A 17,394-nucleotide genomic window follows, 5' to 3' on the forward strand; every position below is an offset into this window, starting at 1 on the left:
CTAAAAGTTAATCAGTGTTATTGATCCTTTAAAAGAACCAAGTCTTTGTTTCATTTATTTTTTCTATTGTTTTCTGTTTTTATTCCTTTGCTTGCATTGTGACTGTTTTGTTCTCAAGATGAAAAATTAGAGTACTAATTTGAGATTTTTGCCTCTTTTCCTCTTTCCTTTCATAAATGTATAAGTTTATTATTATAAATATAATAATTTTATATTTTGTATTTCATTTTCACTCAATTCAGTGTATTTTGAAAAATTGTCCTCTTTGACACAGTTATGTAGAAGTGTGTTGTTTCATTTCCAAGAATTCAGAGAGCTTTCTGTTATCTTTTTATTATTGATTTCTAGTTTGATTCCATTGTGGTCAGAGAGAACTCCTTGTATGAGTTCAGTTTTTAAAAGGACTGTTTTATGGCCCAGGATGTGGTTTTTCACGGTGTATGTTCTTTGAGCACTTGAAAAGAATGTGTATTCTACTGTTGTTGGATGGAGAGTGTTCTATAAAAGTTAATTAGATCTTGTTGGTTGTTGTTGAGTTCTATGTCCTTGATGACTTTTTGTTTAGTTCCATCAGTTGTTGGGAGAGGAGTATGAAAGTCTCCATCTAGCTGTGTATTTGTCTAGACAACTTCTCTTTTCAGTACTGTAGTTTTTGTTTCAAATTATTTTGCAATTATATTTGATGTATACACATTTAGAACTGCTATGTCTTCTTGGTAGATTTCCTCTTTTATCATTTTATCATCAATGTCCCTGTCTACCTCTGGTGATTTTCTTTACAAGGGTGTTGACTTTATCTGATCTTAATTTGGCCACCACTGCTTTACTTTGGTTTATATTTCTGTGTTACATCATTTTCTGTCCTTTACTTTCAACTTGCTGATATTGTTATATTTGAAATTAGTTTCTTATGGCTGCGTTTAGTTGAGTCAGGTCCTTTAATCCACTCTGCCAATCCCTGTCTTTTAATTGGTATAGTTAGATCATTTACCTTTAATGTAACTATTTATTTAGGGTCTTAAATCTACCATTTAATTTTTTTCCTGCTTTAATTTCCATGAAATATTTTGCCTTCCTATCTATGAGGTATTAGTGATCATATATTTTCCTAACTGCAAAGTAAGTAAATAAAATTTACTGAATGTTCATATTAAATATTCGTGACATCAGTTCATGCCATGAGTTATCCATTCATCCATCCTTTTAAGAGATTTTTGCTAAACTTCTACTTTGGCCCAGGCATTGTCAGATGAAACATTCCTTTTTCAGGTATTTCTCTCCTCTCTTAGTTCTTTAGTGGTCTGTTTGTTTCTCATGGTGTTGTAGTAAATCATCACAAACTGGATGGCTTAAAACAACAGAAATGTATTCTCTCACAGTTCTGGATGCTAAAGGTAGCAAGTACTTTTTTAGCAACTGCTGCTGCTGCTACTGCTAAGTCTCTTCATTAGCAACTAGTAGTTGCTAAAAATAGCAACTGAATCTGAAATCAGTAGCCACAGAGTCAAAATCAAGGTGTCAGAGGGGCTCTGGGGAAGAATCTGTTACTTGTCTATTCCAGCTTCTGGTGGTTGTCAGCACTCTCTGGCTTGTGGCAGTATCACTCCAGTCTCTGCTTTGTGGCCAGATTGCCTTTTATTCTATCTTCTTTGAATGTCTCTTTTAAGGACACTTGTTATTTGGTTTATAGTCTACTGGATAATCCATGACCAGCTCTTTATCTCAAGATCCCTTTTCAAATTAAGATAACATTCACAGTTTCCAGGATTATGGAGTAGATACATTTTATGGGGGAGGGCACTCTTCAACCTGGGCTTCCCAGGTGGCTCAGTGGTAAACAATTCGCCTACCAGTTCAAGGCTGTATATTGTCACCCTGCTTATTTAACTTATATGCAGAATACATCATGAGAAAAGCTGGGCTAGAAGAAGCACAAGTTGGAATCAAGATTGCCAGGAGAAATATCAATAACCTCAGATATGCAGATGACACCACCCTTATAGCAGAAAGTGAAGAAGAACTAAAGAGCCTCTTGATGAAAGTGAAAGAAGAGAGTGAAAAAGTTGGCTTAAAGCTCAACATTCAGAAAACTAAGATCATGGCATCTGGTCCCATCACTTCATGGGAAATAGATGGGGAAACAGTGGAAATAGTGTCAGGCTTTACTTTTGGGGGCTCCAAAATCACTGCAGATGGTGATTGCAGCCATGAAATCAAAGACGCTTACTCATTGGACTCCAGGAGTTGGTGATGGACAGGGAGGCCTGGCCTGTTGCGGTTCATGGGGTTGCAAAGAGTCCGACACGACTGAGTGACTGAGCACACACACATATGTACCATTCAACCAGCTGCAAGTAGTACTTTTATATGCAATTTTATTTTCCCATTTTTGATCTTCTCCTCACCTTGGCATGGCTCTCCGTTTTCCTTCCCTTCTCTTTCCTTCTTGAATTTTGTCTCTTAAAGTATTCACTTAGAGAGTGATGAGAATAGTGGAAAGATTGTACTGACCTATATTTTGCAGGCTACCATTACTGTAACAGTGGCTCAGTGGAAAAGCATCTGCCCGCAACGCTTGAGACACTGGAGATGCGTGTTTGATCCCTAGATTGGGAAGATCTCCTGGAGGAGGAAATGGCAACCCACTCCAGTATTCTTGCCTGAAAAATCCTATGGACAGAGGAGCCTGGCAGGCTACAGTCTCTGGGGTCGCAAAGAGTCAGACATGACTGAGAGACTAAACAGAGATACTGCAGCAGGGAAAAGACTTTTTTTTCACAGCAGGGCAGCTTCATTTAGTCAGAATAAGCTGCTTATTAGCAGGATTTACAAAGCACTGAAGCAAATAAAATAATACTTGAAAACACTCTTTAAAAAAGCCATATTAAGGTCTTTTTTTCAGCTGTGCCACTTGGTATATGAGATCTTAGTTCCCCAACCAGGGGCTGAGCTCATGACCTCTGCGGTTGAAGCACGGAGTCTTAACCTTTGGACCACTAGGGAAGTCCCCTTGTTAAGGCCTTATATACGTGTACTAACAAATAATCCCATTTGGAGAGTTAACTAAAATCATTTTTACTTAAATATTATGGCATCAGTAATTAACATTCAAATTAGTATCAGTTAAGGATAGGTGGAATTTCTTTCTGAGGTGACACCATATTTAATGACATCTGTTATAGCTATGTTTCAAGTTACTTGCACAACTTATGTTGCTTAGCTTATGTTTTAAAAACAAGTAAGTTTTTGCATGAAAATGGTTCTTGAGAAGAATTTGAAGTATTTAGGCGGCTAGAGTATTACAGATTGTTTTGGTAACACTGTAGTGACCTAATGAATGCTGTATCAAAAAGGTACTGTATAAATACACCCTACTGACTTTTAAAAATATAGAGTACATATATTATTAAGTTTCTGGCAACTTGGAATCAGTGGAGTGCAACAGATAGTTTCATTGTACTAGAAGAAAGTTGTATGATTCTGCTATAGCTAATTTTGTTGCTGTCCCTGCTGTTGTTATGATTATTAGTATTTTACTATAGTGAAATTTACCAAATCTATTTTTATAAAGTATAGCAAACTGGCAGGTCATAGGGGAAAATGAGGTCAAATTTTAAAGTAAGTAATAATGGTCTCAATATTTTTTCAGTAAGACGTGTAGATAATCATGTTTTAGCATAAACATAATTAATATCTCCATGTATTTGTTGTAAGATTTACCTAATGAAATTTCATCTCTGGCTTAATTTTTATATCTAATTGATGCATTTAAAGTTTAAAATTGTCAGAAGTTTGGTGTTCATTATTAAAAGCAGTTGTTTTCAAGTTAATCCATGCTTTTTACAATGTAAATTATAATCACAAATTTATAGTTACAAATCTTAAATTTGTGTTTTCTTTGTAAGTGCTGGTCAGGATATCCAGGGAACAAGCGTGATTGCGAATCTTCCATTTCTGATGCGACAGAACCCTGCTGAGACACTTCGGAGAGTCTTGCCAAAAGTTAGAGTAAGTTGCTGTGAAATAAGATTTGAATTCATCATGTTTTCCCAGTAGTACGTTGTCATTGCCAGGAGAAAATTTCAGAGCTTTGGATGGCTGATCTTTTGTACCTAACCACTGAGTGGAGGAAGTATTATAAATATTTTGAATTATTTTGAAAATATTTAGAGAACTTAGCTGATGGAAATGGAGAAATCTAGATCTTAAACTACAAAGTTTTCTGTAATCATTTTCTCAGTAGAAACATTATGTTTTCAGTAGCTTAAAAAAATTTTAGTCTTATAAAATCATAGCAATCTTTTTTGGTATTCTGTTGACAAACATATTATTAATAGTATTTCTAGAACATTGATAATACGATTTAACTGATAGTCTTAATAGTCACCTTTTGGTGACTGCTCAAGAATCATCAAATAAAGATTGGATTATGGCCACTGCAGTTTTAGTTTTATATTTAATTCCTTTCTAAATTCCTTCAGATTAGTTTTCCTGCTACTAATAAAATGTTTGATCTACTAGAACTTTCTTTTCTTTATTTAATATTGATTATTAATATATAATATTAAATATCTGATGCATACTATTTATTATTTATTTGTACCATATGCAAAGTGTTCTGTAATAGAACTTGAATGAACACAACAGATGATGCCTTTTGGGTCCTCAGGGAGCTTACCTACTAATGAGGTCAAGGAGGTTACATAGTACTGGGGGTTCTGTTTGCGAATAGTGAGTTTTATAGACTTTGCTTTGGCTTTCTGTTTGTTAACTTTAAAAAAATTTTTTTTAATTAATTTATATGTGTTTAAAATACTATTATTATGTGCCCTTGGGTTTTATTTTTAGGCATATACAGCATGCTTCCAGTGATGAAGATCAGGGATATAACATGTTATTTTTATAAGATGCCCAGATTTCTATTCAGACAGTATGGATATACTTTGTATATATATATATATTTTAACACATTATAGAGGTGAATGGAGAAATTGCTTTTTTTTAGTAGTGTATGTGATTCAAAAGCAAAGGAAGCTTTTTCATGTCTGTTTTTCTCAGCTCATTCTGTAATTTCAGTGGAATTAAGTCTATACAATCTAGGTTTAATTTCTCATTCAACTGAAGTGATATTAACTGACCTAAGCTTGTTAGTATGTCACCTGGGAATACCAGTTAAACACTTGTAGAAGGGAACAGGTGTAGATCCTCTTGACCAAGGAGTTATTATGCATAAGCAAATTAGATTTATAGCTCAAAATATTGAGCACACTGTACACTCTGCATTGAGCAGGCTGAATCTGGGCCAAGAGAACATGCTGCAAGTTGTAAGTTTCATAAAGCAAGAATGAAAGGTGAAGGATAGACAGTGGTGAGCTTTAGAGGTCTCTGAATTATTTTGAAAAAAAGTGTTTGCCGAAGAGTTCACATTAAAGTTAATTAAATATTAATGTCTAAAAAAAGTTTTAATTTCATGGAAATATATACAGAATATTACATAGAGAGTATTTATACAAAGAATCAAATGTTTCTGCTGAAACTATGTAACTGAGTTATAGAGGACAAGATTTTAGTAGCCTTTTAAAGAAATATTAAGTTTAATTCATAATACAGAAGATTAACTAAATAAATGCATATAAGGAAAATATAAACTAATGACTATATTATACTAAGAAAATCTTTATTGCTGAATGATTTCATTCATTTCTTTAATCAACAAGCAGCCATTTATTTAGGATGCTCATCTATCTTACCCTTTACTATAAAATGTAGAAAACAGTCCCTGATTAGATTCTGTATCAGGAAGACATAGAAACTATGGAAAACAATGAAAGAACAAGCATAGGGGATTATTTAATGTGTGGTTCTGACTTTATGTAAAAATGCTGATGAATTAAGCAAATGGGAAAGACTTTTTAATGGGGGCAATAATACTGACTTTAATAGAGGGTTTAATGTAAAATGTAGGCAGCTGAACATTTAAGCAACTGCACCTCAAATAATAAAACCTATGTTTATGAGCAAATCATTTAAAATCATAATGTTCAATATTAAGATTTATTGGTACGCATAACACCTTCTTTAATTCTGCCTTGCTTCTGTGAGTGGTGACTTCCAGGTGATACAAGTATGACAAAAATCACACAGAGCTGCTTTATTCACTTTTGCATGGCCATACTCTCTTAGCTAATTTTATAAAAAAGCAATCTTGTGTCTCAAAGTGAGCATTTAGTAATAATGGCTTCATAAATATTTACTGAGTACCTCCCACTGTTCTAAGCTCTGAGAAGACAGAGGTGAACAAAACAAGAACTTACCCTCAAAGAATTTTTTTAGGGGGGCGGGAAATAGACATTAAACAAGTGGGTGAGCGTGAAAAACAGAGTAAAGTTGGGGAGGGGGAGGTGGGGGAGTTGGGAGTGTGAGGGCACTAACAGCATTGGGAGGTCAAAGAAGCATCTCTGAGGAATTGAATGCTGAAGGGATGGGATAGGAGAAACAGCCATTTGAGGAGATGAGAACAAGTGGTCCAGGCAGAGAGAGCAGAAGGAGTTGGGGAAGTTCTAAGAGGTCGTAAGTGTGGTGGAGTCCAGTGGGTAAGGGTAGGTTGTGACTTGAAGAGGTTAGAGAGATGGTCAGTGACAGAGCGTGCATGAGTCATTCTTTCTTCGAACAGTGGAAGGCCTTGAAGACTTGAAGCTGGGCAGGACTTTGAGAAGGATTTATCCCGTTAACATTTTGCAGTGATCATTTTGCTAATTGTGTGGAGAGTAGATTGGAGTGGGAGGAAGTTGCAGCTCTAGTCCTTGTAGTATGTGAAGCTGGCTTGGAGCAGGAGAGCAAATTAGGATGACAGAGAATGGTGGATATATCTGAGATGTATTTATTGAGATAGAATGAACTTAATGACAGACCCGATGTGGGAAATGGAGGAATGACTTCCAGATTTCTGGATTGTTTCTGCTGGTTTTGAGTGTCTTGGTTGATAGTTTATTACATCAACAGGGAAAAATAATTTGAATACTTACTAATGCTAATCTTCTATGATTGATTCACTTTTCGAGAATTTAAAGACATGAATAATAAATATTTTGTGTAAGAAGTTAATCGTTCTCCAGATTCTTTTCACATTTATAGCAGTAGTATAAGCAGCTTTTTAGAACTCACACTGTACCTTATCTTTACCTTGAAGAACATCAGATGAAGTGATGCAGATTTTTCTGGCCTTATATATTATAAAATTTCACCAAACAAAATATTTTTAATTCTGTTTTTGTTTTGTTGTATAGCATATGCATTTCATCTTTATAATAATGTATTAACTTAAAAATGGCTTTTAAAACAGGTTGCTGTTTTCACTGTTTTAGAGACGAAGGAATTTGAGGTTAAAAATAAAATGGCAGAAAGAGAGGCAGGATTAGAACTGACCTCATCGTAGTATTCTACAATTTGCTTTCTAAATTCTATCCAAAGTGGACGATGAATGATAGTGCAATTAGATCACTCATCTCAAGGTTAATTTAAGTAAGAGTCCAGAAAGGAAACATTTTGACCTCTATTCAGATTCTTTAATTCTGGATATGAGACGTGTCTGAATGTACAGTTGACCTTTCAACAGCATGGGTTTGAACTGCTTGGGCCCATCTTTACTTGAACTTTTTCAGTAAATATGTACCGCAGTCCTTCATGATCAGGTTTCAGTTGAATATGTGGTTACCAAATCTAGGAAACAGGGAGGGTCCACTGTAAAGTTTTATTTGGATTTCCCACTAAGTGGAGGATTGGCACCCCTAAACCGTGTTGTTCAGGGTCTACTGTAATTACTGTATCTGTTTTTAATCCTAGGATATCTTTTGAAAAAGGAAGGCTTTTTCTGTGGTCTTTGTTGATTAAGTTTGAATTCTTCCTATGACATATTACATTGAATTAATATTGGATATTAAGATTTGATTTGAACTTTTGGTTGTCTGAAAGTGAAAGAATTTGTTTCACCAGCATACATTTCTAAAATACTGTGGTCCTTTATAAAATTTAAAATAGTGATATCATTAACCATGTGATATCAGTGCCTTCTTTATAAATCAAGCACAAAAAAAAGTCTCTGCTTGTTGAGTTATTGGATCCTGTTATTGTTTTTTCACTTACTTTGGGAACCAAAAGATATGGCATAAAACCATCTATTAGAAGATGTACAATGTCAGGAACAGATAGAAATAGCTAGCATTTGTTGAGGTCTTAAGATGGGTAAAGCACTCTGTCAAACATTTTACAGCTCTTTGTTGATTTTTTATCTCTTTGAATGCCCATGGCAGTTCTATATGGGTCACAACTTAGGTCAGTTAACTTTCCCAAAGTCACAAAACTAGCAAGTGGTGTGATGAGGTTTGAATAAGGAGTCTGACACCCAGGTTCTTCCTCTTAACTGCTATACCACTGTCTCATTAGCTAATCATGATGTCAATAAATAAGTAATATGTCATTTTAGTTCCTAAGCCTTAGTCATCTCTCCTCTGATTACTGTAGTAGCCTCTTCACTGGACCTGTTGCTCCTTTTGCTGTCTGGAGCCCATTCGGCCAGAGGGATCTTTCATTTATTTATTTATTTAGGAACAAATTAATATATTTATTTATTTATTTAGGAACAAATAAACTTTGACAAAGAAAACTGTGTATATTCAAAGTATACAATGCGATGATTTAATATATATTATACATTGTGAAATACTCACCCCTATCAAATGAATTAATACATCCATCATCTCACATAGTTAATTTTTTTCTTCAGAGAGATCTTTTAAAGATCTTTCAGAGAGATCAATCATATCTTTTCTTCTTGAATGAAAACTACTGAAGTGGTGTGGTAGGCAGAACAGTTCCTACCACATCCCGGAACTATACATGTCACTTTCTTTAGAAAAAGAGCTTTTATAGATGTGGGTAAGGATCTTGACTGAAGGAGATTATCCTGGATTATCAGGGTGGGCCCTAAATGCCAGCACATGCATCCTTAGAAGAGGAATGCAGAGGGAGGTTTGACCCAAACCTGGAGGAGGAAGCAGCATGAAGACAGAGGCAGGAACTGCAGTGATGTGGCCACCAGCCAAAGAAGGCCAACGACTACTAGAAGCTGGAAGAGGCAAGTACCTGATCCTGCCTAGCAGGGAGTGTGGCCTTGCCAACAATTTGATTTTGACTGAGTGATACTGATTAGGACTAATGGCCTCCAGAACGGTGAGAGAATACATTTCTGTTGTTCTAAGCCTTTCAGTTTTTGCTAATTTATCATACCAACCACAGGAAAGTGGCTCTGTGGTGAAGAATCCACCTGCCAATTGTAGGAGATGCAGAAGATGTGGAATTGATCCCTGGGTCGGGACAGTTCCTTGGAGTAGGAAACGGCAGCCCAGTATTCTTGCCTGGACAATCCCATGGACAGAGGAGCCTGGCAGCCTATAGTCCATGGGGTTGCAAGGAGTTGGACACAACTGAGCAATTGAGCATGCACATAGAGGAAAGTAATACAAGTAACTTCTCATTTCAGGTAGAATAAAACTCCTTCAGTTCTCTAAAATGACCCTGACTAGCTTTCTACCCCACCTACCATTCTTTTCTGTTTCTTCCATCAGGACAGAAGTCTTGTCAGTCTGATTTATCACTTTGTCCCCAGAATGTAGAAAAGTACTTGGCAAAAATAGGCACTCAAAAATAATTTTAAAACGAGCATTGATTGAGCTTAATATTCTGAGACAGTAAGTGTCTACCTGAAAGATCAATGACACATTGGCCTGAACCACTAATGGCATTCTTGGATGAGAAGTATAAACAGTCTATCAGTGGAGTGATACGGTGCTGACTTACGTTTCTAGGGAGACCTTTTTTGCGGGGAGGAGTGGGAGAAAGATACATATTAGGGAAGAGATAAAGTAGACTTAATCATATGAAACTTGATTATATAAGATCAGTATATGTGGTGCCCCCATCTTTTGATTCTGAAAAGATTTATCACTTCTACTTTTCTCATAAGTTTCTCCCAATGTGATTATTTGAGTATTTTATATCTACTGAATAAAAGTAGATCTAAAAAATTTTATTAAAAATTTTTTATAGACAACCTTTACTATGTAAATAAATATGTTTGTTACTGAAAGTTTTACCTACTCTTTAAGTTCTGTTTCAAGTGGTACAGAGATGTGGATCCAACGAAGATAGTAAAGTGAAGAACCCTCCCCGTGGGCCAGGCCTTGTGCTCAGCAGTTTAGATATATCCTCTTAAACTTCTTAACAATTCCATGCCATATATTTATTCTTGTTTGACAGTTGAGAAAATCTAGGCTGAAAAAATTCTGTTCGACTATAATATTTTGTTTAAGCATGCAATTATATAATTTATTCTTACAATACACCAAGGAAAAAAGAAATAGTCTTAACTAAAAGAGTTAAAGAGCACAGAGATGATACAAATTGCCTTTTCCTTTGGTTTGTACTTCAAAAATAAAAGTACCTGTCTTCCTCACTGCCCGAGATGTTTTCTGAGAAAAGTTAAAAGTTAAGTTCTTGAAAAAAGAAGGGTTTTGTAAAGGCAACACAGTTCTACATAATAAGCAGAACATGATGTTCCATACTCCCTGCAGGTCATAAAAAGCCCACAGTAGAGCAGGTCTCTACTGACAGGCTAAGCATTTAAGGACACTCTGATGTGAAGTAAGGTGAAGAAGAAAGTGAAGTTATTCCTGTAATGTCAGATTGATGGAGAAAATTTATCAGGGCCAGAATTGATCTTATGAGTAGTTTTTACAGGAAAGGAAGCATAAAATTGTGTAACTTATTCTTCCAGTTCACTAAGAAAAAAAAAAAAGTAGCATTAACCAAAGGATTTAGAGAGCATAGACAGATGGTATAAAATGACTCTTCTCTGGTTTATAGCTCAAAAATAAAAGTACACTGACCACAATGCATTCTGAAAATAATATCTGTGTTATATCTTTTTATGTATATCCATAAAGACAAAATAGAGTAACATCATTAATTCTTTGATGATAGTAAATTCAATGAAAACATTGACTGTAAATATAGCTGTTTTCCGGACATATATAAAAATTACACAAGCTAGTATTCTTAATAGATCTAAAAATACTGCCTTTCAGTATGATAAATTCTAGTGGAGACCAGTGTTCTCACTTAAATTTCTTAGTCATTCAATCATTTGTTATTTTTATCCTGCCTACAGTAAAAATGAGCTGGAACTTCTGAATCTCTTAATTAGAAAATCTTTCTTTTCTGTGATAATGGGACCACCATTACTACTTGAATATGGTTTCTGACTTTAGGCATTTGGATGATACAAAGGATAATTTATGGATATGTTGATCTACAATCCTTGCAAAATTATAAAACTCAGAAGATATTCACATATTGTACCATAATAAAGGTCTTTGTTTGATTTAAAACTGTATGGATTTACTAGCCTTTTGGTAGTGTGTTGAGGTAGATAGCCTAGAAAATGTTCCCATATCAGAACATCTTGACACTCTAGATGAGGTCTCACAAGCATTCTTTTAAATGTACGGTTAAGCTTGTAAGACAGTAAGGCATATTCAGGGCTCAGAAACAAAATAGTCCCATCCACTTCTACTTAGGTATGTGCAGGAAAGCATCATTCCTGTTCTAACAATGATGGCTTGTGTTCACAAAATTCACATGATCGTAACTTTTCTCAAGCCCATCAGAAGTGGTCACAAAGAAACAAGTGAACTCTATTCAGAAGAGCTCTCTGAAGAGCAATGGGACACAAGGATGCTGACTTTCGACAAGAGTTTCAGAGGAAGAAGTGGGCACCAGATAAAATCGTTAGTAAAAATCAGCTAAACTGTTAAAACGTTTTTAAAGATTGCTATCCGTTTGGAGTAGCTCAGAGCTCCAGACACAAGGGAACTTGGCACTCACTGGTGGGCTCTTTGCCACACGCCCCCTTGGGCAGGTCAGGAGGCTGGAGAGAACCTCCTTTGGTGATGCAGACGTGACTGTTTGTTGATTCTTACTGGGGAACAGGGAACCACCCACTTCCTCACAGTGATGTGCGTGGACATATAGGGAATTTCAGCAGAAAGAATCGAATGAGAGTGCGTACTTACAGGATGACCAGATGCATTGCTAGCCCTGCCCTGTGCTATGTCTTCAGCTCCTTGGCTGTAACTAAATGGATATGTTTCAATATTGGAATGTATATCATCAATAGCAGTCCCTCAAAGGTAGGAAAACATGTCTTTGACTTTTCTCCAGTTTCTCAGAATACTTTGTGTGATGTTGGTACTTAATAAATAGGAGTTTCCTGGTGGCTCAGTGGTAAAGAATCCTCCTGCTTAGCGGGAAATGCAGGTTCAATCCCTGGGTTGGGAAGATCCCCTGGAAAAGGAAATGGCATCTCACTCCAGTATTCTTGCCTGGGAAATCCCATGGACAGAGGAGCCTGGTGGGCTGCCATCCATGGGGTCTCAAAGAGTCAAACACCACTGAGCAACTAAATAGCAACAGCAGCTTAATAAATAGCTGTGACTGAAATTAAAATTATACTATCAAAATTAGACTTTCATTGGCTTAGAGATTAGGATAGAAGGGGAAAGTGACTGACTAGAGAAAAAAGAAGGCATTACTTGCTTATAGAAATGTGTCACACTTTCCAGTGCCATCTCCCCCTGTAAACCGTTTATAATTTCTTTTTTCAAAAAAATGTTTAATAAAGTGGAACATTTGAAATGGTTATTTATAGCTCTTGTGTCCATTAGTTATTTCTTTGAAATGGGCACATCCTTTTTTTGCAGTGTTTTAAATTTTTATTTACAGTTCAAGTGTAAATCATGAAATTTCTGATGAGTCTGATTTATTATGTGTGAAAAATGACAGAGTTGTTCCAGCTCAAAGTTCCGTTTCAGAACCGTGGTCTTGAAATGCACTGATCTTTTTGGGTGTCCTGGTGATTATGCATGGCTGGATACTTCATTGCATGCTTGCAGTCATCTAGTGATAGTTTCTATTGGTACAGCTATTTCCTTTTTTGGAAAGAGATCTTCTGATATTTTTATGTGTACCTCCTCATGAACCTTGCTGATCACTGAAACAGATTAAAAGAGGGTAAAACACACCCTTTTTATTCCTGTCTGCTGCCTCCTCTTTATTTTCCCCTCTCAGAATTTGATTTTTGATACTCTCAACTAGTTCTCCCCATCCTTCATGTAAGTGTGGAACATGGCAGTGAGTGATCAGGGAGTGAATGAGATACTGTAGTTAAATTGTTAAAGATATTTCAGGGTTGGCGTTCCAATGATTCATATTTAAATCAGTTCTAAAGTCTTTTATAAATAGTATAATTATATAGTAAAAAGAGTTGTTCACTATTACTGTTAGGTACTAAAAATTCCCATACTGTGACTCTCAGAACCCCAGATATTTTATATGTCATAGGTTAATATTTTAATATAAAATATAAATACTAGGTTAGTATTTTAATATCTGCCCCAGGTTAGTATTTTCATACTTAACTCCCTATTATTTAATTTCAAAATAATCAGTGATGTTATCTCTAAAAATATACAAAGATACTTTGTAACTTTAGGATTCCTTTACCTTTAACAGCAGTCTTTACAGTAGATACGTTTATTTATTTTAAAAGTTTAGTTTCCAAATATGTGGACTCAAAATATTTGCTCTTTTGGAATAAGCCAGTGATTTACTTATGCTTCTCTGTGTTGTGACTGTAAAGAGAAAGGTCTTCTGGATGCGTATGATGTGGGGTTATTGGAAGCAGCAGTTTCCTTCTCTGCAGGGACTGTATTACGTTGTCTACAAAATGCTTTCTTGCAGCATTCATGCTAACTAAAGACTGAATTGAAACACAGAAGTGTCTAGTACATTTTCCTTCCTTGAGTGGGACTTGTTTTTTTAAATTTGAAAGTGTACCATTCACTCATTTATAAAATGTCTTATTTCATTTTTGAGGAATTTGAGTTGGAATGCCAGCCACACGATAGTATGTAAGAGGAACAGTAACCGGCATTAAGGCATGCACTTAAGCAATAGAGGAATTTACTTTTCAGTGTCTTCCAAGGTCCATGAGGATGCACACTTATTTACCCAGAGAGTATGGATCTCACTATGTTTGTCCCGAGGGTGTGACTCTGTGGAGGAGAAACAGGAACTGGTAAGTATCACGTTCTTATTGTATTATGTTTCAGAAAAATATGTTTAGAAATCAATTGAATTTTAGCATTGATGAAGTCTCTTAGTCTGTGCTGGTTTCTTAACAGTGGACAGTCCCAGATGTTGAAGTCAGCACAACAAGAGAAAAACCCAAATCCTGATAAGACTTGAGGATTTTTCGAAAATTAAATGCAAAATAGTTGGGGCATATGTTGCTGCGGGAGTCAAGACTAAGTAATACAGTAAGAAGATGTGAAGTTGGAGAACTCCTCCTGTTCCTCCTTTGCATAAAGTTCGCACACGTCCAAAACCCAGGACCTTAATGACTTTAAGAGGGGCAGAATCACATCTCTTGGAACTTAAAACAGCAGACTCATGTGAACTGGAATGCACACTGTGGCCCTCACAATTTATTTAAATATTTCTTTGCAAAGTGCTTTCTGTTTCTAAATAAAAGCTGTGCCTTCTGAAACCTGTAAGTGATGTATCCTGGCCACATCAAATCTTCTAGAAGTGTTTTCCAAATCCAGAATTCTTAGTTTGGAGCAAATGGCTTTTTTGGGAAACAGTATGAGAGGGGGATGTGGGAGGGTTATTTCAGAGACCAGTTGCTGCTCTGCTTTACACCTTATCATTGCTTCTCTTTTTCTTTTCAGCCTGGAACTCTTAAGATACATAATTGAAAAAAGCTTGTGAAATGACATATGTGTGTGTGGTACAAAAGTTTAAAACAAAATGCAACAGAAATCAGCCACCCTAATATGTGATCAGTTTTCTGGGAATGAACCCCACCATGTAGGCATCTGCCAAGTCTCTGACACTACCACCTACAGACTCAGGGTTGATGTAAGCCATGCCTTAGTAAATGGTGACGAGGAATGCAGAGTCTGTGAGAAAGAATTCAATCCTTGGCTTTGGCATTAGGCCAACAAAGCTTAAGTCTTAGAGTTGCCGATGACAAGCATGCTGGCCTTGAGCAAGATGCTTGACAGCTCTGTGTCTTTCAGTGTTGTAGAATGACATGTGTTATCTCCTAGTCTGATGCCTGGCAGTGGTCCCACCATGCTGAATTAAGGACTCTGGGTACATGGTCTAAATCACGGTTACAGAGACATTGGGGTAGGGAAAATGGCAGGAACATCTCCATACTGACATGATAGAGAATTGAGAATGCATTTCTATATGATCCATTTTTGCTTTGCCTTATATCTAATTCTCCCAATCCCTAATCTTTAGGACTCACTTCAAAATCTCTTGAAGCCAACTTTTAGGAGATGTGGACAAAGTGTGTGAAGGGAGAGAGCCACAAGAGCAGGAAGTTTAGGTGAAAGGGTAAGAGATATTCAGTCATCCAGCAATTACTCACTGAATGCCTGCTGTGTGCCGTAGGAGTTGGGGATACAGTAGTGAATCAGACAAAATCAGACAAAAAAATTCAGTAGTCATGATGCTTGTGTTCTAGACGTGGGAGATAGACTGTAAACAAATGACTGTGTTGTATGTTGGATAATGGTGATGATCAACCCAGTTGGGTCATGGTGAGGGCTGGGGCGGAGGGGTGGCTTTCAGTTTAAAATAGGATCATCAGGGAATGGCTCACTGAAAAGGTGATGAGAGTAGAGGCTTGAGGGAGTTCAGAGAGCCGACTGTGTGGAAATCTGGGAAAAGAGGAAATTGGGAGGCAGATCTTTGTAAATCATTGAAAGGGTTTTGACTTTTCCTCTGAGTGAGTTGGAAAACCACTGGCAAGTTTTGAGTGGAAAAGTGACATGATCTGACTTGAGAAGAATCTCTCTGGCTGCTGTAAAGAATGGATAATAGAGAGGCAGTGATAGAATCAGATGCTGATGAGCAGGTTATTGAAGTAATTCAGGCTGGAGATGATGGTGGCTTGGACCAGCATGGTAGTGATAAAGGTGATTGATGGTCAGATTTGGGGCAGGATTGACTGCTCATTTGATTATGGGAAGTAAGCAACTGAGAGGAGTTAAGGATGACTCCAGAGTTTTAGGGTTGAAAGTTGGAAGGACAAAGTTATCCTGTATTGTTTACTGAGTTGGAGAAGATAGGAGAAGGAACAGGTTTTGGGGAGAGATGGGTTCAGGTGATGAGACTCTTACCAGATATCCAAGGGTGCTGTAGAGGAGACAGTTGGATATACAGTGGTCATTATGTAAATGCTCAGTTTGCACAAGTTGGTAAGTCATAAAACTTCTATGTAAATGATTTAAATCAAATCTTTAAGAAGATGAAGCCATATCTATGTTTTATATATTAGGAAATAATGCAGAAAGACTAATTTTCCTAACATCGCAGATATGAAACTTGGTTTTATGGATGCAAGTTCCACATCTTGTTCTACCAAGTTTATTAGTTATAAAAATAGGCATACAGGGGAAATTCCAGTAGTTACCGTAATTGATGAAACAAAGTAATGCTTTTGGCTATATTTATGTTATGCACATCTACATAGTCTTCTAGAGAAATACAGGTGAGACCTTGGTGAGGTTTATATGAAAGATAGGTTTTCTTTTGTTTTACTCTTTGATTTGTTAAACTATTCTAATGTAGACTTTGACTTTAAAAGGTGAATGGAGATGGTTATGGATATAACTAATTTTTTTTTAAATTTTATTTTATTTTTAAACTTTACATAATTGTATTAGTTTTGCCAAATATAATTTTTAAAAACATTCTTATATTAAGCAAAATTCTTTTTAAAACAGTTTATTTCATAGTAATTTGTGTTCTTGTCACTTGTTTAAAGGGGAAAATACATTTTCACAATCATAAGTGTATTCCTTTTTTATAGTAAAATGCATAATATTTATTTTTTGAAGCAGAAATACAAGTAATAAAAACACATGCAGTTGTCTAAGTTTTGGCATTATTGTTTTCGGTGGGGTGGCAAACTGTATAATACAAATAGGAAAACAGAAACTGAGATCTGTTAAAATGCCAATTCTATTATCTAAAGGTGTATGTACTTTTTGTGATTTTTATGCAGTAAAACAATGGAGTGCTATAAATTATCTAAGACATTTAAAACTTTATGTGGTCTAATGAGTTAAACAATCAGGAGCAGATTAATGTAGTTTTCTTAAATAAAGTATTAAGAAGAAGTACCTATCCTTAAAGGTCATATATAGTTATTTTGTAGAATATGACTGTTTGGTTTCTATGACCTTGGATTTAAAAAAAAAT

At 35.9% G+C, this 17,394-nt stretch overlaps 1 protein-coding gene across 6 annotated transcripts in view; it reads left to right on the forward strand.

Annotated features, from left to right (window-relative positions):
* PPP4R4 (protein phosphatase 4 regulatory subunit 4) overlaps positions 1-17,394 on the forward strand; it is a 106,217-nt gene that overhangs the window by 36,074 nt on the left and 52,749 nt on the right. For 4 of the 6 annotated variants that reach the window (XM_061395200.1, XM_061395198.1, XM_061395201.1 and 1 more), the window contains exon 3: positions 3,906-4,008. In XM_061395200.1, coding sequence (XP_061251184.1) covers positions 3,906-4,008 — 103 coding nt within the window. Of the gene's footprint in view, positions 1-3,905; positions 4,009-14,087; positions 14,192-14,297; positions 14,670-15,435; positions 15,523-17,394 lie in introns of those variants that run through there. The other 2 variants (XM_061395203.1, XM_061395202.1) reach the window with 2 other exon arrangements.

Source organism: Bos javanicus, chromosome 21 (assembly GCF_032452875.1).
Source record: "Bos javanicus breed banteng chromosome 21, ARS-OSU_banteng_1.0, whole genome shotgun sequence".
In the NCBI taxonomy this organism is placed as follows: Eukaryota; Metazoa; Chordata; class Mammalia; order Artiodactyla; family Bovidae; genus Bos; species Bos javanicus.